Genomic DNA, 25,706 nt, shown 5'->3' on the forward strand with positions numbered 1-25,706 from the left:
GTGTAAAAACCTATCTTGGTATTGCAGACCCCCCAGTCCTCTAATAACCTTGGTCGCTCTTCTCTGCACCCGCTCTAGTTCAGCTATGTCGTTCTTCTACACCGGAGACCAGAACTGTGCACAGTATTCTAAGTGTGGTCGAACTAGTGACTTGTATAGAGGAAAAACGATGTTCTCCTCATGAGCATCTATGCCTCTTTTAATGAATTCCATTATTTTATTTGCCTTTGTAGCAGCTGCCTGACATTGGCCACTAAATGTGAGTTTGTCGTCCACCCATACTCCCAGGTATTTTTCATTGACGGTTTTGCCCAGTGTTTTACAATTAAGTACATAATTATACATCTTATTACTTCTACCCAAGTGCATGACCTTACATTTATCCCCATTAAAGCTCATTTGCCATTTGAATACCCGATGAGTTAGAATCGGCCACCATCTAGTATATATCTACTATATAATTGTCTAAGGGTCACGTCCGTCTGTCCTTCTGTCTGTCACGGTCATTCATTCGCTGATTGGTCTCGCCAGCTGCCTCTCAAGGATGCCGCGACCAATCAGCGACGGGCACAGTCCGGAAGAAAATGGCCGCTCCTTACTTCCCGCACTCAGTGCCTGTCGCCCGCATAATCCCCTCCGGTCACCGCTAACACAGGGTTAATGCCGTGGGTAACGCACTCCGTTACCGCCGCTATTAACCCTGTGTGTACCCAACTTTTTACTATTGACGCTGCCTATGCGGCATCAGTAGTTAAAAATGTAATGTTAAAAATAATTAAAAAAAAAAACCTGCTATACTCACCCTCCGTAGTCGCTCGTGCCGGCCGCCATCTTCCGTTTCAGGTTCCGGTGGCAATGATGGTATGGGAGAAGGACCTGCCATGACGTCACGGTCATCGGTAATGTGACTGCGACGTCATCACAGGCCCTGCCGCCTGCGCTAGAAAGACCTGCCATGACGTCACGATCATGTGACCGTGACGTCATCACAGGTCCTGCGCTCATACCAACCCTGGGACCGGAAGCTGCCGTGGATTACAAGGGGCCCTCGGAAAGGTATATGTTTATTATTTAACCTGTGACATACCTGGCTGGGCAATATACTATGTGCCTCTGTGCTGTATACTACTTCGCTGTGCAATATACTACATGGGTCTGTGCTGTATACTACGTCACTGGGCAATATACTATGTAACTGGCCAATATACTACGTGGCTCTGTGCTGTATACTACGTCACTGGGCAATATACTACGTGGCTCTGTGCTGTATACTACATCACTGGGAATATGCTACGTTACTGGGCAATATACTACGTCACTGGGTAATATACTACGTCGCTGGGCAATATACTACGTCGCTGGGCAATATACTACGTCACTGGGCAATATACTACGTCACTGGGCAATATACTACGTGGACATGCATATTCTAGAATACCCGATGCGTTAGAATCGGGCCACCATCTAGTATATGTGTGTATATATAAATGTATGTTTACCTTGGCTGAAGTGGTTGAATTACATAGAAAGGAAGTGCCGCTTGTGGTAATGTGGGGGGCGGAGCCTCGTGTGGTAATGTGGGGGGGCGGGATTATGTGAAGGTTGGGATTGTGTGGTAATGTAGTGGGGGGGGCGGTAATGTGGTGGGGGGCGGGATTATGGGTGGTGATGGGGTGGTGGGGGCAGGATTATGGGTGGTGATGGGGTGGGGGGCGGGATTATGGTGGTGATGAAGCGGGGGGCGGGATTATGGTGATGATGGGACGACATTATGGTGGTGATGGGGCGGGGGGCGGGATTATGGTGGTGTTAAGGGGGCGGGATTATTGTGGTGATGGGGCGGGATTATGGTGGTGATGGGGTGGGGGGCGGGATTATGGTGGTGATGGGGTGGGGGGCGGGATTATGGTGGTGATGAGGTGGAATATATGGGTGGTGATGAAGTGGGGGGGCGGGATTATGGGTGGCGATGGGGCGAGATTGTGTGTGGCGATGGGGCGGGATTGTGTGTGGTGATGGGTTGGGGGGGGCGGGATTGTGTGTGGTGATGGGTTGGGGGGGCGGGATTGGGTGTGGTGATGGGTTGGGGGGGCGAGATTGTTTGTGGTGATGGGTTGGGGGGAAGAGATTGTGTGTGGTGATGTGGTGGGAGGCGGAGCTACTGTGCAGGGGCGGAGCTACTGTGCAGGGGGCGGGATTAGCGAGTAATCACGATGCTATATATATATATATATATATATATATATATATATATATATATATATATATATATATATATATATAGCATCGTGATTACTCGCTTATATATATAGATAATCTCATGCGTTGGAAATTTGCCCTCCTGAAGTTTAGTGTCCTTGTAACCCCTCTACTACACATCTTATTAAAGGATACATGAAAACTTATTATTTTTTGATCACTATTCCCCAAGTGACCCCCAACCCTTATATTTGCTATGCGGTCTGGCCTGTTGGTTAATATTAGGTCTAGCAGTGCCCCCCTTCTTGTTGGGTCCTGAACCAGTTGTGAAAGGTAATTGTCTCTCATAGTTGTCAAAAACCGATTACCTTTGCTGGAACTGCAGGTTTCTGTTCCCCAATCTATTTCAGGGTAGTTGGAAGTCCCCCATAATAATGACTTCTCCTTAAGTCACAGCAATATGGAGCAAGTTTTCCATAGTGCAAGTGAAGGTATGTCCATATGGGAATTGTGGAGTGTCACATGGAAACAGACCTCAGACTCCCTAGGAAACGTATAAGACAAGGCACACGAGCGCGGCGTCCGTGGTGTGTACCGTACCATAGTCTACAACATAAATTAAGGTGCAATGTTCAGAGCATAGCAATCACACGAGAACCATTCTGGAACATAGTTTATTGAATTGTACAAGCAGAAATAAGATGAAGGCAGCAGATAATACAGTGAACATTCACAGTAAAAACAAACAACAAAAACAAACGTGCTACACCAGATAGATTTTCTCCCTGAGCCAGAAGTGGAAGCAATCTTCCATAGACATGGCGATGAGATGCTCTCCAGCTCCTGTAGAGTGCATGGGCCGCAGATGGCCCTCATGGACAGCCACTATGGATGACATTCTGACTTGTGATGCAGAATACAGAACGTCGTGTAAGGGAATCATGTACGGCGACCAGAAGCCGACAGACAAGACCGGTGCGCAGCAGAGGTAATCAGGAGGTTTTCTATCTCGTTTAGTCAGCATCTGTCGACTCTTATGACATGTAGGTTTAAAGGGCTATTCTCAAGCTTGGAAGTTATCCCCTAATCTGTGTGTGGAATAGGGGTTAAGGTCCCTATTGCTGTGGGTCCTACCCCCATTGGTCTCCGGTAGTCCCATAGAAATGGAGTGGCTGTGTGTATGATAAACCAAAGCTCTGTTCACATGGTGCTAGTCACAGCCCTGTTTCTCTGGATCGCCAGGGATCCCAGAGGTCAGACCCCAGTGATCAGGAAATTCCCATGGAGAGGATAGAACGTTCAAACTTAAGAATACCCCTTTAAGTAAATACGTTTAAAGGGGTATTCCCATCTCTAATATCATATCCCAATTTGCAGTAGGTGTGATAATAAAATAAGCAAATGCCTCCAATTAGAAATATAGTATAGTTTTTCTGACTCGCTATGTCGCTTTCCCCATGTGCAGGGCATTGCAGTAGCTTAGGTATCCACGGTTACGATGGCTAACAGCTAACTGTCGCTATATGAATAGTCATAACCATGGATACCTAGGCTACTGCAGTGCCCTGCACATGGGGTAAGAGACATAGCGAATCAGAAGATACTACATGTCTAATTGGAGGTATTTGTTGTTATTATTACACATACTACATATTGGGATAGGATCTTAGAGATGGGAATACCCCTCTAATTCATCATAAAATGACTTTGAGCAGTCCATCACGACATCCCCGTTAATCCTCCTGGAAACATAAGAGCAAATTGTCAATATGGCGCATATAAAGCCCGACACCATCAGCGCTGATTGGACTGTACACAAGGGGACGAGAAATACCCAGTTAGTCCAGGCTCCCTCCCATAGGACATCCGACAGCATTTTACAAGGAGCACAGAGTAAAACCAGTCATCCCAAAAACCTGTGCAGAGCTACGGAATGAATACATGAGCCACAGTGACCGCTAGCCCTCCTTCCCTTTTGTAGTTCATCTCCAGGCGGATGTCCGTACGGCACATACAATACCGGCAGCACACAACTTCGCAGTAGAAGCAAATGCCCCCGATTTCCATTGAAGGGGGGCATGGCTTAGTGGTAAAATTAAGGAACAACGGTTTCTATCACAATTCCTCACAACTTTCAGGATCTCTGCTTACTGTCAATGAAATGAAACCTTCATTGTAGACTGTATTGTGAGAGCGGAATCTTGTAAGGAGACCTGTCCCCGACGGGCAGGGAGGGAACTGGCCAACCAATATATTACGTATTCAGGACACGACCAGGTGGGATCTACCAGCAGAACATCAGAATGGGGGTCCCGAGTTACAGATAGTGGATTTTTTTTTTAAATAGATCAACCTCGTTAAAGGTGTGCAAGCTGCAATCATGAAAACAGTAAGTACATAGGAAAATTGTAAAACTTTTGAATAAAATTTGTTTTCTTAGGAAAAAAAAAAACTATAACAGTCCTTTAAAGCGCCACTCAAGTGTTTTTTTTTTTATTTCACCACTGGAGTGGTGCAACTAATCTAAGTTCCCTGCCCCTAGTCTCATACCTACCAGCCATCAGCGCAGCTCAGGTCGGTCTCCTGCAGGTTGTGACCTGCTGTGTGATCTGTCCGACACAACTCAATGTAAGTCTATGAGAGCCAGAACAAGACCCTCATAGACCTACACTGAGCGCTCAGGACCGTTACCTCTGACTTCCGGTCAGTTACAATGTCGGAGTGGCGTCTGAAGAGCAGAAGTGGCTGACGAGTAAGGCTAGGGGCAGAGATGATTGATTAGTAGCACCACTCCAATGGGGACAGTAAAAAAAAAGTGTGATGCTTTAAATAAACTTGAAAACGGAGCCGATATAACAAATAAAAACTGTGTAGACCCCCCAAATATACTAGGAAAATTTACTATATTCTTACACTTCACACAGATTAAAAAAAAGAAAATTGACCGGCGTACAAAACATCAAAGGTGTAAAAATATTTGTAGTTGTGCGAGTGGAGAAGACGAGGGTCTGAAGATGCTTTATCTGGGGCCCAGTGTATCTACAGGGTTATGTGCGTTCAGAAAGGCTACTCACAGTGAAAAGCAGGAACAGGGCAACCGTGGACACAACACTGCCCAAGCACTGCCGATTGTGGGGGGCCGAGCCTCGACCCCTTTAATGTCCATCAGACACAGTGGCTCATCCCGGGGTTATTGGGCCGCAGTGTAAGCTGATTATTTCGTCCCAGACATCCCCCCAAGAGACAACTTGATCATACAGACTGTTACTTCTAGGCTGAGGGCAAATAATAGGCAGCTACTACGATGCAAAAAGGCATCAAAGAGATTGAATGCCCCCAACCAGCAGTCATGTTATAGATCAAGTATTTGCCAGCACCAAGAGCCCCGCTGCCGTCCCCGAGAGCCGCCCCACCGCCATGCTTGCCTTATATCACAGGCTTTGCGGGCTTCCCCAGATGAGGTGCGGAAAACATGTCAAAGACAGACAATTACGTCCTCTCAAAGTACAGGAAAAGTTACTGGCTGATGCACCAAATCCATGGCTGTAACAATGTAACCCCAGCCCCAAGCCCCCTACCTGATCAAAAATGGCAATCAGAGAAAATCCAAAAATAAAATGAGAAAAGTCCTATAGTTAGACAGGGGACAGTTGGATTTCCAAATTCTTGATACAGAATCTCTTCCCTGGGATTTAGACAAACCCATAATGAACACATACATTTGAATATACTTTCTTCTAAGTCCCACCTCTGTCAAGAAGTCATGTGTGGTACTGCAGCTCGGAGTAGCTCATAATTTGTGACGTGCTCGGAGAACATGTCCTCCAAGCATGCTCAGGTCTTATCTGAGCATCTGGCCGTTCTCATATGTTCCGAGTCCCCGCGGCTGCATGACTTGTAGCTGTTAGACAGCCTGAACACGATTGCGTAACAAACAGGCAATCCCAGTGTTTACAGCTGTCTAACAGCCGGAAATCATGCAGCCGCAGGGACTTGAACATAATATACGAGCACGTTCGCTTATCACTTCTCAGAATCCTTCTACTTCCATGAGACTGAACTGAAATTATAGACTAGCTATGGGAAGAGGTCTATTAATTTAAATTAAAAAAAAAAAACACAGCATTTTATTTTTTAAGGGAACCCGATAGCTGCTGCCCAATCTGTGCGGATATGCACACGTAGGGAAAGACCTGTCAATCCAGGGCGGAGAGAAGCAGCCAAGGAGACGCTGGGACGACTATACTATACGACTATATAACTGGGTCTTTCTCTGAAAAGCCGCAGGGTTTGAGAGTCCAACATACCCGGCTGCGATCATCTCGTGGATTGGGCCTTATCTACCAGATATCAGGTTCCCCTTCAACCTGAAAAACCCCTTTTAGAGAGCTGTCACTTCTAGTGGTTATGATGGCAGGACGGCCATGAGTTTCACAGCGTGTGCGGCTCTCAGGACGGATCTCTACGCGGCGCTCACCCTCGTACTGTTATGGATAGCTTCATTCCTCTTTAAAAAATAAAACATATTTAAACTTTTCAACTAAAACTAGTGATGGAGCCCCGTCTGCTCCTTCTAAGTAAAACATCTTGCGCTATCCAGGAAATAACACAACTGGAGCATCTTTCCTTAGTAGTCATTGTTGGGCTGCATCAGTCATCCCCCCCGTCAAGTGCAGTCTGATTTTCTTAATAGATGTGAATGGGCGAGTGCCATTTGATTCTCGGGAGATAAATTGGTGTTGCCGCGATTTCTTATTTATTTTTTTCTTTTTCTCACTTGGACCACTTGATCTGAGGGGGAAAAAATTGTACATGTACACGGCCCCATAGAAAACATAGGTACGAGTGCCACCCGTCAAGAACATGGAAATCACTCATCCTATTAAAACAGTCGTGTGTTAAAACAGAGTGTATAAAAAAAAAAAAAAAAACACTCCACTGACAAGGGGGAATGGCAGCACCTAGTTGGGAATTGATTTATACATTTGCAGGAGGGTTCACAGATGAACAGCACCATGTAAAATTCTAGGAAAGATGCTTCAGAATTGTTATTTTGTGGAAAATACAAGCAGTTATTAAAATAGTCATGTCAGAAGATGAGAGAGTGCTCTGCATCCTGAAGGCACATGAGCTCACATCTACTACTGCCGTGGTCCGATCTGCTTTCTGTCTGATATAGAGAAACATTAACAGTAGCGATGAGCGAACGTGCAGGGATAAGGTGTTATTAGAGAATGCTCGGGGGCTAACCCAGTGTCTTCGGCATGCTCGAAAAATATGGTCGAGTCTGCATAGCTGCATGTCTCATGGCTGTTCAACAGGCGCAACACATGCAGGGATTGCCTAACAAACAGGAAATCTCTGCATGTGTACTGTAATAATAATCTTTTATTTTTATATAGCGCTAACATATTCCACAACGCTTTACATTTTGCACGCATTATCATCACTGTCCCCGTTGGGGCTCACAATCTAAATTCCCTATCAGTATGTCTTTGGAATGTGGGAGGAAACTGGAGTACCCGAAGGAAACCCACGCAAACACGGAGAGAACTCTTTGCAGTTGTCCTCCTTGGTGGGATTTGAACCCAGGACTCCAGCGCTGCAAGGCTGCAGTGCTAACCACTGAGCCACTGTGCTGCCCTGTCGAACAGCCGGGGGACATGCAGCTGCGGGGACTCGATCATGCCGAAGTCACTCGGTTAGCCCCCGATAATGATCAGATAACACCTTATCAGAGCACGCTCGCTCATCACTAATTAACATATCATACAATGTATAACAAAACCCCCCACAGTGTATAGAGATTGCAGCGGAGAAGACCACGTCCTTCCTGCTTGTTCTTCAACAGTTGCCTCACCTACATACAGCAGAGACTCGAGCAGTGCATATGAAAATGTCATGGATCTGTTACAGATAGACTCCGGTAGCAGCGAATAAAACAACAAACCAGTGTTAAAAACCCAATAGGAGCGGCGTCTGCTACATCTCCAGCTGGAAGGATTCATCCTCCGACCCATTCACAGAATGACTCTCCACCAGGGACGTTGTCTGCAAGTCTCATCAGTGCACCATTGGTGAAGAACGTGGCAAACGGGCGCGTCATGGACTTAATAGAAATGCTTCCGGCTTCTCTCCTGCCACTTGTTGTACACGATGAGCAGAATGACGCCGGTGAAAACCAGACCGATCAGCGTGAAGAAGACGATGAGGAAGACTGCAAAGCCGCTCATGGACTCATCCGGGTCATCCACTGGAAGAGCAACCAGATGAAGATTAGATCATGGCATATACATGTAAGACAGGAGAGGACGTGGGACCGGGCGACCCACCTCCAGGCAGCTTCATGTTGTCTACACTTGGGATGAAGACCTCCTTGTCCATCTTCTCCTCTGCAGGGGTGCGCTCCACGCTGATCTGGTACACTTTCAGAGAGATGATGTCGTGGTTGTCTGAGCAGAAAAAAGGACAATATCTGTATGGGGCACAGGGCGGTCCACCTATCTCATACCACAGACTGATCTTACTGTTTAAAGGGAACCGGTCATGTGCAAAAGAGTTAATCACCTGGAGATATAGGGTTAAAAGAATAAAAATGATGCCTGGCTGCCTTAGGTTACGTTGCCAAGAGGAGTTTTTGGCACAGGATATTTTCAGTGTCTTTCAAAGTGGACGGGATTTATACCGATCTCCTGCCAACTTTGCCATCTTCTTGTTGCGCAGCCGACATCCCCAACATGTCAATTCCTCTTGAGCTAAATATATGTTTTATTTGCAGATTTTCCCCATAGGCTTAAAGGAAATGAAGAAAATATGCAATTAAAAAATGCATGTAATCCACACAGGACTGAAAGTTTTATCACAATCAAATACTAGGAAGTTTCAAGAACAAAGCAGCTTTATGTAAAAAAATTACATAAAAAATCTAACCCCGAGAGCGTCATAGGCTATGTTGTGAGGTGAAATTTTAACCCCGCGCTTTCCAATTCACCAAAAAATTTTGCCCCTATCTACATAATGGGGAAAAAGTGAAAGGAAAAGTGTTGGAGGCAAATTGACAGCTGCCAGATGTGAACAAGGGGGACTTAAAGAATGAGAGCGATGGCGCCAAAGAGTATATACCGTACAGTTGCTAAGGTGGGGCCCCGACATGGGATACTCCCCACACATGGGGATATGGACACACACAAAATGCGCCACACACTACCACATGCTTGAACACATATACCACCCTCAGCACACATTTCACCACACATACACCAACCTCGCCACATAAAAGTCGCCGCTCAAAACTCGCCACATGCAAAACTTGCACCCGCGGAAAAATTGTCACATGCACAAAAGTTGCAACACATGCAAAAGTTGCCTCAAACAAAACTTGCACATACTCAAAAGGCACCACACATAAAACTCGCCACGCGCAAAACTCGCCATGCACAAAACTTGCTGCACTAACCTGTCACATGCAACTCGACACAAAAAGTTGCTACATGCATGTCGCCACACAAAACTCATCTCACAAAAGTCGCCACATGCATGTCGCCACACGCAACTCACACGCAACTCACACGCAACTTGACAAACGAAACTCGCCCTAAAACACACACAAGTCTGGTATTATCCTTCAAAAATAAAAATCTGATTAATAAGCACACAAACTACAAGAGCAACAAATGTACCATATAGGAAATACGGCAGCTGTCAGTCACATGACCTGTCTATTATGTGTATGTGTGAGCTAATATATACTGCCAGGGGGAGGGCTTCCTGTTGGCTGGGGATTTATCAGGCTGCCAATTTAGCTTACAAATACTGAGGTAAAAATACTGACCAAATAACGTGTGAACGAGGTCTAATACAGGAGGAGATGACATACAGATATATACTATGTACAGGGGAGATGACACACAGGTACAGTTAGGTCCATATATATTTGGACAGAGACAACATTTTTCTAATTTTGGCTATAGACATTACCACAATGAATTTTAAAGAAAACAATTCAGATGCAGTTGAAGTTCAGACTTTCAGCTTTCATTTGAGGGTATCCACATTTAAATTGGATGAAGGGTTTAGGAGTTTCAGCTCCTTAACATGAGCAACCCTGTTTTTAAAGGGACCAAAAGTAATTGGACAGATTTGAATAATTTTAAATAAAATGTTTATTTTTAGTACTTGTTTGAAAACCCTTTGTTGGCAATGACTGCCTGAAGTCTTGAGCTCATGGACATCACTAGACGCCGTGTTTCCTCCTTTTTGATGCTCTGCCAGGCCTTCACTGTGGTGGTTTTCAGTTGCTGTTTGTTTGTGGGCCTTTCTGTCTGAAGTTTAGTCTTTAACAAGTGAAATGCTGCTCAATTGGGTTGAGATCAGATGACTGACTTGGCCATTCAAGAATATTCAACTTCTTTGCTTTAATAAACTCCTGGGTTGCTTTGGCTTTATGTTTTGGGTCATTGTCCATCTGTAGTACGAAACGACGACCAATCAGTTTGGCTGCATTTGGCTGGATCTGAGCACACAGTATGTCTCTGAATACCTCAGAATTCATTCGTCTGTTTCTGTCCTGTGTCACATCATCAATAAACACTAGTGACCCAGTGCCACTGGCAGCCATGCATGCCCAAGCCATCACACTGCCTCCGCCGTGTTTTACAGATGATGTGGTATGCTTTGGATCATGAGCTGTACCACGCCTTTGCCATACTTTTCTCTTTCCATCATTCTGGTACAGGTTGATCTTGGTTTCACCTGTCCAAAGAATGTTCTTCCAGAACTGTGCTGGCTTTTTTAGATTTTTTTTAGCAAAGTCCAGTCTAGCCTTTTTATTCTTGATGCTTATGAGTGGCTTGCACCGTGCAGTGAACCCTCTGTATTTACTTTCATGCAGTCTTCTCTTTATGGTAGATTTGGATATTGATACGCCGACCTCCTGGAGAGTGTTGTTCACTTGGTTGGCTGTTGTGAAGGGGTTTCTCTTCACCATGGAGATTATTCTGCGATCATCCACCACTGTTGCCTTCCGTGGGCGCCCAGGTCTTTTTGCATTGATGAGTTCACCAGTGCTTTCTTTCTTTCTCAGGATGTACCAAACTGTAGATTTTGCCACTCCTAATATTGCAGCAATTTCTCGGATGGGTTTTTTCTATTTTCGCAGCTTTAGGATGGCTTGTTTCACCTGCATGGAGAGCTCCTTTGACCACATGTTTACTTCACAGCAAAACCTTCCAAATGCAGCACCACACCTCAAATCAATGCCAGGCCTTTTATCTGCTTAATTGAGAATGACATAACGAAGGGATTGCCCACACCTGCCCATGAAATAGCCTTGGAGTCAAATGTCCAATTACTTTTGGTCCCTTTAAAAACAGGGTGGCACATGTTAAGGAGCTGAAACTCCTAAACCCTTCATCCAATTTAAATGTGGATACCCTCAAATGAAAGCTGAAAGTCTGAACTTCAACTGCATCTGAATTGTTTTGTTTAAAATTCATTGTGGTAATGTCTATAACCAAAATTAGAAAAATTTTGTCTCTGTCCAAATATATATGGATCTAACTGTATATACTATATAGAGCAGAGGTGTCAAACTGCATTCCTCGAGGGCCGCAAACAGGTCATGGTTTCAGGATCTCCTTGTATTGCACAAGGTGCTGGAATTATTCTGTGCAGGTGATTAAATTATCACCTGTGCAATACAAGGAAATCCTGAAAACATGACCTGTTTGCGGCCCTCGAGGAATGCAGTTTGACACCTCTGATATAGAGGAGGAGATAACATACAGGTACATACTATATACAGGAGGAGATGACATACAGGTATATACTATATACAAGAGGAGATGACACACAGCTATATACTATATACAGGAGCAGATGACCTACAGGTATATATTATATACAGGGGAGACAACACACAGCAGGAATATACTATATACAGGGGAGATGACATACAGGTATATGCTATATACAGGAGATGACATACAGGTGTATACTATATATAAGGGAGATGACAAACATGTATATACTGAGGTGAAAATGAGAGGTGTGAGTGTAAAATGAGAGGACTGAGGGAAAATAGTGGAGTGATCGGAAAATGACAGATGTGAGGTCGAAATGACAAGTGTTAGGGGGAATGAGAGATGTGATGGGGAAAATGAGAGGCGTGATGGGAAAATAAGAGAAGTGAGGTGCTATAACTAAACACAGATATTTACTATGCCCAGGCAACGCCGGGCTCTTCAGCTAGTACGTTATAAAAACACATGAAAAATAAAATAGTAACCCAATTTATATAATAGGTGCAGAAAATCTACAACATCAAATACTCATATTGGGAAGCCTTAGGGGACCGTCACACTATACGATTTACCTACGATCACGACCAGCGATATGAACTGGCCGTGATCGTAGGTAAATCGTAGTGTGGTCGCTGGGGAGCTGTCACACAGACAGCTCTCCAGCGACCAACGATGCCGAGGTCCCCGGGTAACCATCGGGTTACTAAGCGCAGGACCGCGCTTAGTAACCCGATGTTTACCCTGGTTACCAGCGTAAAAAACAAACAAACAGCACATACTTACATTCTGGTGTCCGTCAGGTCCCTTGCCGTCTCTGCTTCCCGCACTCAGTGACTGCCGGCCGTAAAGTGAAAGTGAAAGCACACGTCACCGCTGTGCTCTGCTTTCACTTTACGGCCGGCAGTCACAGTGCGGGAAGCAGACGGCAAGGGACCTGACGGACACCAGAATGTAAGTATGTGCTGTTTGTTTTTTTTAGTTTTACGCTTGTAACCAGGGTAAACATCGGGTTACTAAGCGCGGCCCTGCGCTTAGTTACCCGATGTTTACCCTGCTTATAAGCGAACGCATCGCTAGATCGGTGTAACACACACCGATCTAGCGATGACAGCGGGAGATCCAGCGACGAAAGAAAGTTCTAAACGATCTGCTACGACGTACGATTCTCAGCAGGATCCCTGATCGCTGCTGCGTGTCAGACACAGCGATATCGTAACGATATCGCTGGAACGTCACGAATCGTACCGTCGTAGCGATCGAAATGGCAGTGTGTGACGGTACCCTTACTGAAAGCCAAGCGACCGGGAGGAAATAACTTCGCTATCAGTAATAGGGCGTGCATGGAATAGCTGCCATCACTGTGATTGACGGGCCGCATCGCAGCATGTATGCGCAGAGCAAGCTGTCAATCAAAGTGCTCGGGGTCAATACAGCCGCCGCTCAAAATCTAGTGAGTGGTGACTGCAGCCGCTCCGTGCGCGCCCCAATTAATGAAAGCTCTTTGGAGGATAGAAGCTAATGAAAATGTCGCTACCGGGACAAAATGAAGGCAAACAGGCACAAATTAACCCTATAACTGCATTTAAATAGCGTTTTGTTTTGCACAGGATAGGTTCCCTTTAAGCCTGAAATCCCATAACTCACATAAAATGGGATCTTTAACTTAGAAAACACATTTTCATATCTCCTATTAGGGAGGCAGTAGTTGGGTTCAGGATCCTCATCTCTTGGCCAGAAAATAGAGCCATTACAGAGAGTATCTCGTACTGGAGGACCCATCCAGTCCTCCATTACGCACACAATCCAGAGATGTGAATGCACGCTCTGTAATGCTTACCTTCTCCTGTGGTGGCGCTGTAGGCAAATTAAACATTTTCTGCTATGTTTCCCTAAAGACTTAAGATCCCAACAGGAGAACGCTTTGTGATCAGATTGATGTCAAGGCCTTTCTAACAAGTAGGCATGGACCACAGAGGAGAAACCCTTTTACCCCTTCCTGGCGTAGGAAGGGTTCGGTCTGAATAATAAAACCCCACACCTGCCGCTAACAGCAGAGACCAGAGCTAGCGCCACTTGCTGCTGTTTGACAGTGGCATTTAAATGGCTGCAACTGGCCTGGGCGCCCATCTTCTTCACACAAGGAAATTTCAGTTGGCGGATAGGTCACCATAGCAGCCAGATGAAGGACCCGACATCTTTTTATTCCCATGGAGCTCAGTCTGAAGGGTTTTTTCGGTCTTCGAGTGACTGCAGACTATGTGACTACTGACTTGTAAAATCCTCTTTTCTTGCACTGCGCTCTGAGGATTCTCCGGTGATGGCGCCTTGTGCACTGGGCCCATAACCACAAGTATGTGATTTGCATACATGCGGTCACATGCCGACTAGATGTGCGTGGCTCCGCTCAATGCAAATGTATTGAGTGATGTTGGCTACAGTCTAGTAGGAATGTTGCCGGAAGTATTCAAACCGCATGCTTGCGGTGACATGACCGTCCAGAGCGCAGTGCGAGAAATGAGGATTAAGGAGTCTGTAGTCACAAAGAGTGACTGCAGACTGGTAGCCTAAGGCTCTTCCTAACATGGCAAAAAATTGAATAAAATACATTTAAAAAATGTCATATATACACCAACAATATTACAAAAAAAAAAATCTACTGGTCATGCAAAATACAAGCCCTCACTCCTTGCACTTCTCTATTAAAGTAAAAAATAATAAAGATACAGGTCTGAATTTTCCTTTAAACACCAAAATAGAAAAAAAAAAACAACATACAAATTCAGTATTGCCATAATTGAAATGACATGGAGAACCATAGTGGCAGGTCATTTTTACAGCACAAAAGCGGCCATAAATACAAAAAACAATGGTGACATTGCATTTTTTTTTTTTTCACCATTTCACTGCAATTCAAATTTAGCCCCATTTTTCTGTAAATTACATAAAAATAAAGCTGAAGGGTGTCAATTAAAACTACAAGTTAATATTGCCTCACATATTCTTCTAGCTACAAAAGTAGGGATTACAAGATATTGGAATTCCTGCCAACAAAGAGATAATACAATCAATAAATAAAACGTTGTGCTTTTGAAAAAAAATGATAGCACACAAAAATAATAAGTTACAAGTTTTCAATGTTAATTGGGATAGTTGGTTAAATCATCCAAAAATATTGTTCCAATTTAATAGTAGTCATTAATGGTTGTAATCTGGTGAATACAGCCCTGTATGCTATGTTGTATTTTATTTTCTGTAGGTTTAATCCCCATGTGGACTTCAATGTTTGTCATTCTAAAGTATTGTATACACTGTTTGTTGTTACTTAAAAAAATTAAAAAAAAAAACAACAAATAAAAAAGATGTTGTTAACAAAAACACAGGTTAAAAGAAAAAAAAAGTTATGGCTCTTGGAAGGAGAAACAAAAAAAAAAAAAAAAAAAAAAAAAGCAAACACAAAATTGTCAGCAGCAAGAATGGATTTCATCTTACCTGTAAGATCTCCCGTAGCTGCTGAAGCCCCAAAGTAATATCCCCGGGGCAAACGTACACCGGGAACATCTAGGCAATCCCTCCATTCCTGCTTCCCATCAATGTCAATCATGATCTGTCCGTGATATAGAGGACGAAGACAGGACAAGTGAGTGGCAAAAGATGAATGTTCGATAAATCACTTCATACAGTGAAGCCATATCGTTCTGAGTTCTCAATCTGCGTATGTGCCGACCGCTGTGTGCAGGTGTCCATACAAGAGAATAAAAAATACATTCTTACCGTGAGCCTGCGCTTTACATAGCGTATGACCAGGAAAGTGTCATGGTTCAGATTCCTAACCATCGCTGTGCATCCCCCGAGCTCTGTAGGACGACCGTCCCGGGTGTGATCGTAGGACAGGGATCCATTGCTCACCATTGCCGACACATAGGGAAATATGCGCTGGTAAAAGAGAGGAGGACAAAAGGAGGATGAGATTTATACAATCCATTATTATAGTTTCCATATTAGATAAATCATCTGACAGTCATAATTAACAAATACTGACTGCACTCACTACCACTATATACAGAGGAGACGACTAATACTGACCGCACTCATTACTACTATATACAGAGGAGACAACTAATACTGACCGCACTCATTACCGTTATATACAGAGGAGACGACTAATACTGACCGCACTCATTACTACTATATACAGAGGAGACGACTAATACTGACCGCACTCATTACCACTATATACAGAGGAGACGACTAATACTGACCGCACTCATTACTACTATATACAGAGGAGACGACTAATACTGACCGCACTCACTACCATTATATACAGAGGAGACGACTAATACTGACCGCACTCATTACTACTATATACAGAGGAGACGACTAATACTGACCGCACTCATTACCACTATATACAGGGGAGACGACTAATACTGACCGTACTCACTACCACTATATACAGAGGAGACGACTAATACTGACCGCACTCACTACCACTATATACAGAGGAGACGACTAATACTGACCGCACTCATTACTACTATATACAGAGGAGACGACTAATACTGACCACACTCATTACCACTATATACAGAGGAGACGACTAATACTGACCGCACTCATTACCACTATATACAGAGGAGACGACTAATACTGACCACACTCATTACCGTTATATACAGAGGAGACGACTAATACTGACCGCACTCATTACTACTATATACAGAGGAGACGACTAATACTGACCACACTCATTACCGTTATATACAGAGGAGACGACTAATACTGACCGCACTCATTACCACTATATACAGAGGAGATGACTAATACTGACCGCACTCACTACCACTATATACAGAGGAGACGACTAATACTGACCGCACTCATTACTACTATATACAGAGGAGACGACTAATACTGACCGCACTCATTACAGTTATATACAGAGGAGACTACTAATACTGACTGCACTCATTACGGTAATATACAGAGAAGACGACTAATACTGACCGCACTCATTACTACTATATACAGAGGAGACAACTAATACTGACCGCACTCATTACCGTTGGAGACTACTAATACTGACTGCACTCATTACGGTAATATACAGAGAAGACAACTAATACTGACCGCACTCATTACTACTATATACAGAGGAGATAACTAATACTGACCACACTCATTACCACTATATACAGAGGAGACGACTAATACTGACCGCACTCATTACCACTATATACAGAGGAGACGACTAATACTGACCGCACTCATTACTACTATATACAGAGGAGACGACTAATACTGACCGCACTCACTACCATTATATACAGAGGAGACGACTAATACTGACCGCACTCATTACTACTATATACAGAGGAGACGACTAATACTGACCGCACTCATTACCACTATATACAGGGGAGACGACTAATACTGACCGTACTCACTACCACTATATACAGAGGAGACGACTAATACTGACCGCACTCACTACCACTATATACAGAGGAGACGACTAATACTGACCGCACTCATTACTACTATATACAGAGGAGACGACTAATACTGACCACACTCATTACCACTATATACAGAGGAGACGACTAATACTGACCGCACTCATTACCACTATATACAGAGGAGACGACTAATACTGACCACACTCATTACCGTTATATACAGAGGAGACGACTAATACTGACCGCACTCATTACTACTATATACAGAGGAGACGACTAATACTGACCACACTCATTACCGTTATATACAGAGGAGACGACTAATACTGACCGCACTCATTACCACTATATACAGAGGAGATGACTAATACTGACCGCACTCACTACCACTATATACAGAGGAGACGACTAATACTGACCGCACTCATTACTACTATATACAGAGGAGACGACTAATACTGACCGCACTCATTACAGTTATATACAGAGGAGACTACTAATACTGACTGCACTCATTACGGTAATATACAGAGAAGACGACTAATACTGACCGCACTCATTACTACTATATACAGAGGAGACAACTAATACTGACCGCACTCATTACCGTTGGAGACTACTAATACTGACTGCACTCATTACGGTAATATACAGAGAAGACAACTAATACTGACCGCACTCATTACTACTATATACAGAGGAGATAACTAATACTGACCACACTCATTACCACTATATACAGAGGAGACGACTAATACTGACCGCACTCATTATTGTTATATACAGAGGAGACGACTAAGACTGACCGCACTCATTACCACTATATACAGAGGAGACGACTAATACTGACCGCACTCATTACTACTATATACAGAGGAGATAACTAATACTGACCACACTCATTACCACTATATACAGAGGAGACGACTAATACTGACCGCACTCATTATTGTTATATACAGAGGAGACGACTAATACTGACCGCACTCATTACCACTATATACAGAGGAGACGACTAAGACTGACCGCACTCATTACCACTATATAGCGGGGAACGGACCGCGGGCGCGCCTCGGACGCTGCAAGCAGCGTCTGCGGCGCGCCAGGAAGCACCGGCGCGTCGCTAGCGCGTGCCAAACATGGCACGCGCTAGTGCTGCGCGTTCCCATTGCCGTGCGCGTTAATTTCGCCGTGCAACGCTGCCCGTTAGCGCTTTCCCATTAACGCAATGGGAACCAAGCCTTATACAGAACTTCAGCTGCAACTCAATATTTGCACAAATTAAACTTAACCTATTTAACCCCTATCTGACCTTGGACGGGATAGTACGTCCAAGGTCAGATCCCCTGCTTTGATGCAGGGCTCCGCGGTGAGCCCGCACCAAAGCCGGGACATGTCAGCTGTTTTGAACAGCTGACATGTGCCCGTAATAGGCGCGGGCAGAATCGCGATCTGCCCGCACCTATTAACTAGTTAAATGCCGCTGTCAAACTCAGACAGCGGCATTTAACTACCGCTTCCGGCCGGGCGGCCGGAAATGACGTCATCGCCGACCCCCGTCACATGATCGGGGGTCGGCGATGCATCTCCATTGTAACCATAGAGGTCCTTGAGACCTCTATGGTTACTGATCGCCGGTGGCTGTGAGCACCACCCTGTGGTCGGCGCTCACAGCACACCTTTATTTCTGCTACATAGCAGCGATCAGAAGATCGCTGCTATGTAGCAGAGGCGATCGAGTTGTGCCTGCTTCTAGCCTCCCATGGAGGCTATTGAAGCATGGCAAAAGTAAAAAAAAAAAAGTTGAAAAAAATGTTAAAAAAATAAAAAAAAATATAAAAGTTTAAATCACCCCCCTTTCGCCCCAATCAAAATAAATCAATAAAAAAATATCAAATCTACACATATTTGGTATCGCCGCGCTCAGAATCGCCCGATCAATTAAAAAAAAGCATTAACCTGATCGCTAAACAGCGTAGCGGGAAAAAAATTCGAAACACCAGAATTACGTTTTTTTGGTCGCCGCGACATTGCATTAAAATGCAATAACGGGCGATCAAAAGAACGTATCTGCACCGAAATGCTATCATTAAAAACTTCATCTCGGCACGCAAAAAATAAGCCCTCAACCGACCCCAGATCACGAAAAATGGAGACACTACGAGTATCGGAAAATGGCGCAATTTTTTTTTTATTTTTTTTTTTTAGCAAAGTTTGGAATTTTTTTCACCACTTAGATAAAAAATAACCTAGTCATGTTAGGTGTCTACGAACTCGTACTGACCTGGAGAATCATAATGTCAAGTCAGTTTTAGCATTTAGTGAACCTAGCAAAAAAAGCCAAACAAAAAACAAGTGTGGGACTGCACTTTTTTTGCAATTTCACCGCACTTGGAATTTTTTTCCCGTTTTCTAGTACACGACATGCTAAAACCAATGATGTCGGTCAAAAGTACAACTCGTCCCGCAAAAAATAAGCCCTCACATGGCCATATTGACGGAAAAATAAAAAAGTTATGGCTCTGGGAAGGAGGGGAGTGAAAAACGAACACGAAAAAATGAAAAATCCCATGGTCATGAAGGGGTTAACTTAACAGAGGCACCGTGACTAAAATTAATTACTAGTACATTACAAAGTGCACACCTGTGTGTGAAAAGGGAGGGAATATACGGGTGCCATCATGGGATCAGAGAAATACCGTTATCGGTAAGTAACTACCATTTTCTCTATCCCCATGATGGCACCACGGAGAGATTTGCATAGATAGAACTCTTAGGGAGGGACCACTGCATCTAGAACCCTTCGCCCAAAGGTAGGATCAGAGGAGGTCAAGTCTAAACGGTAATGTTTGAAAAATGTAGACTGGGAAGACCAAGTGGCCGCTCTACATATCTGTTGTATTGAAGCGCCAGCTCTCTCCGCCCAGGATGATGCCACTGCTCTGGTCGAATGAGCCTTAATATTCTCCGGGATGGCTGTCCCGCAGGATGAGTAGGATAGGGCGATGGCGTCTCTTATCCATCTCGCAAACGTGGCTTTCGATGCTTTTTGTCCCTTCCGTGGACCCTGGAAGCAGACAAACAGCCCTATCCTTCCTGCACTCCCTAGTGGCTGATAGTTTTCTACTCTGTAATAGAGTGGACACTAGATTGGGAGAGAACCCTTTATCCCTTAGAAGCCTCCTTTCAAAAGCCAGGCTGTCATGTGTAGATTCTTTACATTGGGGTGAAATACCGGTCCCTGGGATAGACGTTTCGGAGTGTCTGGTAGAACCCATGGACTTGATATGGACATTTTTCTTAGCCAAGAAAACCATATTCTGCGGGGCCAGAATGGCATTATTACTATCACTGTTGCTCCCTCCTCCCGAATTTTCCTCAACACTAAGGGGATGAGCGATATCGGAGGGAACGCGTAGGCGAGGTGATAGTTCCAAGGAATTGTTAGGGCGTCTAGAGCTACTGGGCTCCCCTGGGGATCGATTGATCAAAATGTTTTTACTTTGTGGTTTTGGCTGTTCGCGAATAGGTCTATTTCTGGTAAACCCCAGAGATTCACGATTTGATTGAAGACCGACTGGTTTAGTTCCCACTCTCCCTGCTTTAAGCATGTTCTGCTCAGGAAGTCTGCAGTTTGGTTTTCTGAGCCCTTTAAGTGGAGAGCTGTCAAGGACTTTAGACTGTGTTCCGCTATGTGGAAGATGGATTGGGTTACCTCCATCAATGCTCGACAGCTGGTGCCCCCTTGGTGGTTTAGATATGCAACCAATACTTGGTTGTCCGAAAAGACTTTTACGTGATGGGAGTGAAGGAGATATAGAAAGTACGTTAGGGCCAGTTTTACCGCTAACAGTTCTTTCATGTTTGAAGAAGCTAGCTCTTGATTTTTGCTCCAATTCCCCTGTGCCACTTGATCGTCTATATGTGCTCCCCACCCCCAGGGGCTTGCATCCGTCGTTTGGATTTTCTCCGTCGGTAGTGCCCAAGGAACCCCCTTGGTTAAATTCTCTGGGTCTGCCCACCATACTAGGGAGTGTATCGTGTTTGATGAGATACTTAATTGCCCGTCTAAATTTCCGTGCAGAGATATGCCTGAATCTAAAGTCTCCCATTGTAGGTCTCGGGAATGACATTGTGCCCACTGCACGGCCGGGATGCAGGCAGTCATAGAGCCCAGCAGGGACATTGCTTTCCTCAGAGTAGTGACTGGGGATACCGTCAACTGTAACACTGCCTGTGTCATTTTTTGAATCTTTCCCTGAGGAAGGTAGCACTTCTGCGTGATCGAGTCTAGGACTATCCCTAAGTACTCCTGTACCTGGGATGGCACTATTTTGAATTTGGGTATGTTTAGCAGCCACTCTAGACTCGACAGTGAAGCCATGACCAGATCCAACTGTTGTTTGCAATGTTGGAATGAGGTCCCTACCACGAGGAGGTCGTCCAGATAGGGAACTATTAGGATACTCTGTTCCCGTATGTGGGCCATCACTTCTGACATTTTCGTGAATACTCGAGGAGCGACGGCTATCCCAAAGAGGAGAGCTCGGAATTAGTAGTGTTTTAGTTCCCCCTGGATATTCACTGCCAGTCTGAGATACTTTTGATGATCTCTGTGGATGGGCACATGGTAATATGCGTCTCGTAAGTCTAGAACAGTCATGAAACACAAGGGAAAGAGTATTTTCACGCAAGATTTTATTGTCTCCATTTTGAAATGTTGGATCTCTAGGAAACTGTTTAATTTTTTGAGATTTATGATAGCTCTGTACGATCTGTCCGGTTTCCTGCGGAGGAAGAGGGGAGAATAGAAGCCCGTGCCTCTTTCCCGGTATGGGACTTCTTGCAATACTCCTTTCTGGATTAAGTTCAGAATTTCCTCCTGGAGAGCTGACTGTTCGTGTGAGGCGTTATCAACACTAATATTAGTGTTAGGACCCGCAATATTATGGGGACCCTTGACGTTGGGTTGCGGGCTTACTTTATTTTGGCCAAAATATTAAACCAATACCTCATATAGTGTATGTATTTATCATATGCATGCATTTTTTGCACTATATCATATCTTTTTCTGCAGGATGTGGCCAGGCCTCTTTATGTTGGCTAGGTTTTTCTGGGGCGTCTTTCACTGTGCGCTGCATTTTTATAGTGCTGGGCAGCCCGCCTGTTAATACAAGGGGCGTCATCAATAGGTTGCATACAGACACTGTGCACCGCACCTATCAGTGTGACTGGCGTCCTATGTGAGTTATATCAATGTGCATTTTTTCTGCTAGGCAGCCAACCCCTGCAATGTTTGGTTGGAGTGGTTGTTTTTATCAAGTAGTTTGCACCTGTGCCGCTCCTAGCCTGTATCAGTGGAGGCCTGCTGCATCCTGCTAAGTGTGCATTTGTCATCAGACAGGGTTTTGGGAAGGCCGTATCTCATGGTATGTATGTTATCATGAAGGAGTTGCTGGGAGGGATACGAAATTTGAGTCTGAGACCTTCTCCTATTATACCTAAAATCCAGGGACTGTTTGAAATTTTTTCCCAGGCTGGAAGAAACTCGGCTAGTCTCCCTCCGACCCGGGGAGTACCTTCATTGTGATTTTTTATTATCCGGAGGGGGGGGTTTGTTGAACAAGAAGCCTCTGTTTTTGTTCCTTCTGTCTTCCCATCAGTCTTTATTCCCTTTTGGGGGTCTTCTCCGCATGAATTTTCTGTTCCGAAAGGAACGCCTATAAGACTGGTTGGGAAACCCGGGGAAAGATTTCTTCTTATCCCCCGCTTTGTCAAGGATGTCGTCCAATGTTGACCCAAACAGAAATTCACCTTCGCAAGGTATTGAGCATAATTTGGTCTTCGTTTGCAAGTCCCCCGGCCAGCACTTTAGCCACAGGGCACGTCTTGCGGCGTTTGAGAAGGAGGCCGACCTGGCTGCTAATCTCGCCGAATCCATCGATGCGTCTGCCAAAAAGGCTGCCGCCCCTTTCATCATGGACACTGACTTTTGGATTGTCTCTCTTGAGACTTTTTCCTTTAATTGGGAATCAAAGTGCTCGAGCCATACCATTAAGGCGCGGGCCGTACAAGTGGCTGCGATGGCTGGTTTTAGACCACCTCCCGCTGCTTCCCAGGAGTTTTTTAAGAAAGTGTCAGCTTTTTTGTCCATCGGGTCCTTTAGGGTACCCATGTCCTCGAAGGGCAGGGCAAATTTTTTAGAGGCCTTTGCTATGGCCACATCCAATTTGGGTCATCAGGCTGGGTCATCAAACGGGTATTTTCTCTTGGGGGGGTCAAGAGAACTTCTTTATCCGTTTTTTTCCATTCTTTTTTGATCAAAGAGTGAATTTTCTCATTTATTGGGAATTCTCTTCTTTTCTTTTGTTCCAATCCGCTGAACATTATGTCCTGTGCTGTTCTTTTAGGGCGTTCATCTACCAGACCCATGGTCGTTCTGATGGCCTTTACCAGTGCGTCTGTCTCTTCGATGGGGAAGCAACTGCGCCCCCCTTCTGATGATAGCGAAGAGGTCTCGGATGTTGACGAATCGTTAGAATCAGATGTTTCACTTTCTGACTCGTCTACACTAGATTCAGGAGACTTGTGACTTGATCTGTGTTTTTTCTTTGAAGTTTTAATGCCTTTGAGGGCACTCTCCACCTGATTTTTTATTAGCAATTTTAGGTCTGATGCGAACGACGGGGATTCCTCCTGAATTTTTTTTCTCTATGCAAGAGCCGCATAGCTTTTTTCCCAGGAGGAAGGTAGCTCTTCTAAACATATAGCACACACCTTGTGCTTTGATTTGGCTGTACATTTTCTTCCCTAGGAAAAAGAGTAAGCCCGTATTACATTAGTACTTTCAAGTAGATCACTCACCCCTGTGAATAAGAGATACCGTCTCTGGCCTGGGGACTATATCCACTGGATTCGTCACCGGTCGTGTCCCAGAGACCCGGCTGCGTTGTGACCCTGAGCGTCCACTGCTGCGCTGCTGAGAGGAAACGTTTCCTTTGCGCTGATGCTGTGGGCGCTGGTGCCGCTGTACCTGCACTTGCTCAGGAGCCAATAGTACGCTCTCCTGCGCATCTTGCTGCTCTTTGTCGCTCATAGTGGCCTCCACACTGCATTTAGTGAAGAGGAGGTTTAATCCACACATCTCCCTGGAAGTGCCTCTTTTTAAATTTACCGCCGACGAAAGTGGCGATCTGCGCATGCGCACGCCGTACTTCCGGTTCAGAGCACGGGCGTCCCATAGGGAAGATATAATCAGGGACGCCCGTGCGCGCGCTCTAAGGTTCCGCCTGCTGTTTGTGCCCGCACCGCACTTCCAGTATGGGCGGCCGGCCGGCGTCTCAGCGGTCCCATGTGCGCTTCAGCTTCTGCGCCTGGGACTTTATGGTAGCGTAGCCGCCGCTACCACCATGTGCTGTCAGCGGTACGGAGGCTGCATCGGTGACCGCCGTCACCTGCCTCCTTCCTCTCCCCCTTTTTTTTTTTTATCGTGGGGAAGGCAGGCTCGATCCTTCTTCACTGCCTCCCCTCACCACACTCACCCATAGGGCCCGCCGACCCCAGCGATGGTGCTTCAGGGCCGGAGAAAAGGGGGGAGAAAACCTGCTGGATCCGGCCGTGACAGGGCGCCCCCTGCCAGGAACCGACCGGACCAGCCCCCTGGAATCCCACGAAGCGTCCTTCAGGTACGTCGATGTAGGTTCCCCGTCAGGGACAGGAAACCAACTGATGTGGGAGAGAGGTACGCCCTTTTGCACCTGTAGGTTTCCTGTCCCTGGGGGCGGACCCCTCTCTCCGTGGTGCCATCATGGGGATAGAGAAATTAGCTCCAATCGTTAGCGGACACCATGTGGAGAGCCTCTGTGTGCCTAAAAATTGGAGCTCCCCACATGTGACCCCATTTTGGAAACTAGACCTCCCATGGAACTAACCTAGATGTGCGGTGACCACTTTAAACCCCCAAGTGCTTCACAGTTTACAACGCAGAGCTGTGAAAATAAAACATCATTTTTCTTTCCTCAAAAATTATTTTTTAGCCAGGAATTTTTTATTTTCACAAGGGTAACAGGAGAAATTGGACCCCAATAGTTGTTGCCCAGTTTGCACTGAGTATGCTGGTACCCCATATGTGGGGGGGAACCACTGTTTGGCCACACGCCGGGGCTCGGAAGGGAAGTAGTGACGCTTTGAAATGCAGACTTTGATGGAATGGTCTGCGGGCGTCATGTTGCCTTTGCAGAGCCCCTGA

At 45.2% G+C, this 25,706-nt stretch overlaps 1 protein-coding gene across 2 annotated transcripts in view; it reads right to left on the bottom strand.

Moving 5' to 3' along the window:
- Positions 1–6,971: 6,971 nt before the first annotated feature.
- Positions 6,972–25,706, bottom strand: part of LMAN2L (lectin, mannose binding 2 like) — a 48,645-nt gene continuing 29,910 nt past the window's right edge. Inside the window, exons 5-8 of one of the 2 annotated variants that reach the window (XM_069766627.1) lie at positions 15,771–15,932; positions 15,489–15,603; positions 8,532–8,651; positions 6,972–8,452 (exon numbers count right to left, since the gene is read on the bottom strand). In XM_069766627.1, the coding sequence (XP_069622728.1) occupies positions 8,310–8,452; positions 8,532–8,651; positions 15,489–15,603; positions 15,771–15,932 (540 nt within the window). In that variant the 3' untranslated portion in view covers positions 6,972–8,309. The remainder of the gene's footprint in view (positions 8,453–8,531; positions 8,652–15,488; positions 15,604–15,770; positions 15,933–25,706) is intronic. The other variant, XM_069766625.1, reaches the window with a different exon arrangement.

This window comes from Ranitomeya imitator, chromosome 4 (genome assembly GCF_032444005.1).
Source record: "Ranitomeya imitator isolate aRanImi1 chromosome 4, aRanImi1.pri, whole genome shotgun sequence".
NCBI classification, from domain to species: domain Eukaryota; kingdom Metazoa; phylum Chordata; class Amphibia; order Anura; family Dendrobatidae; genus Ranitomeya; species Ranitomeya imitator.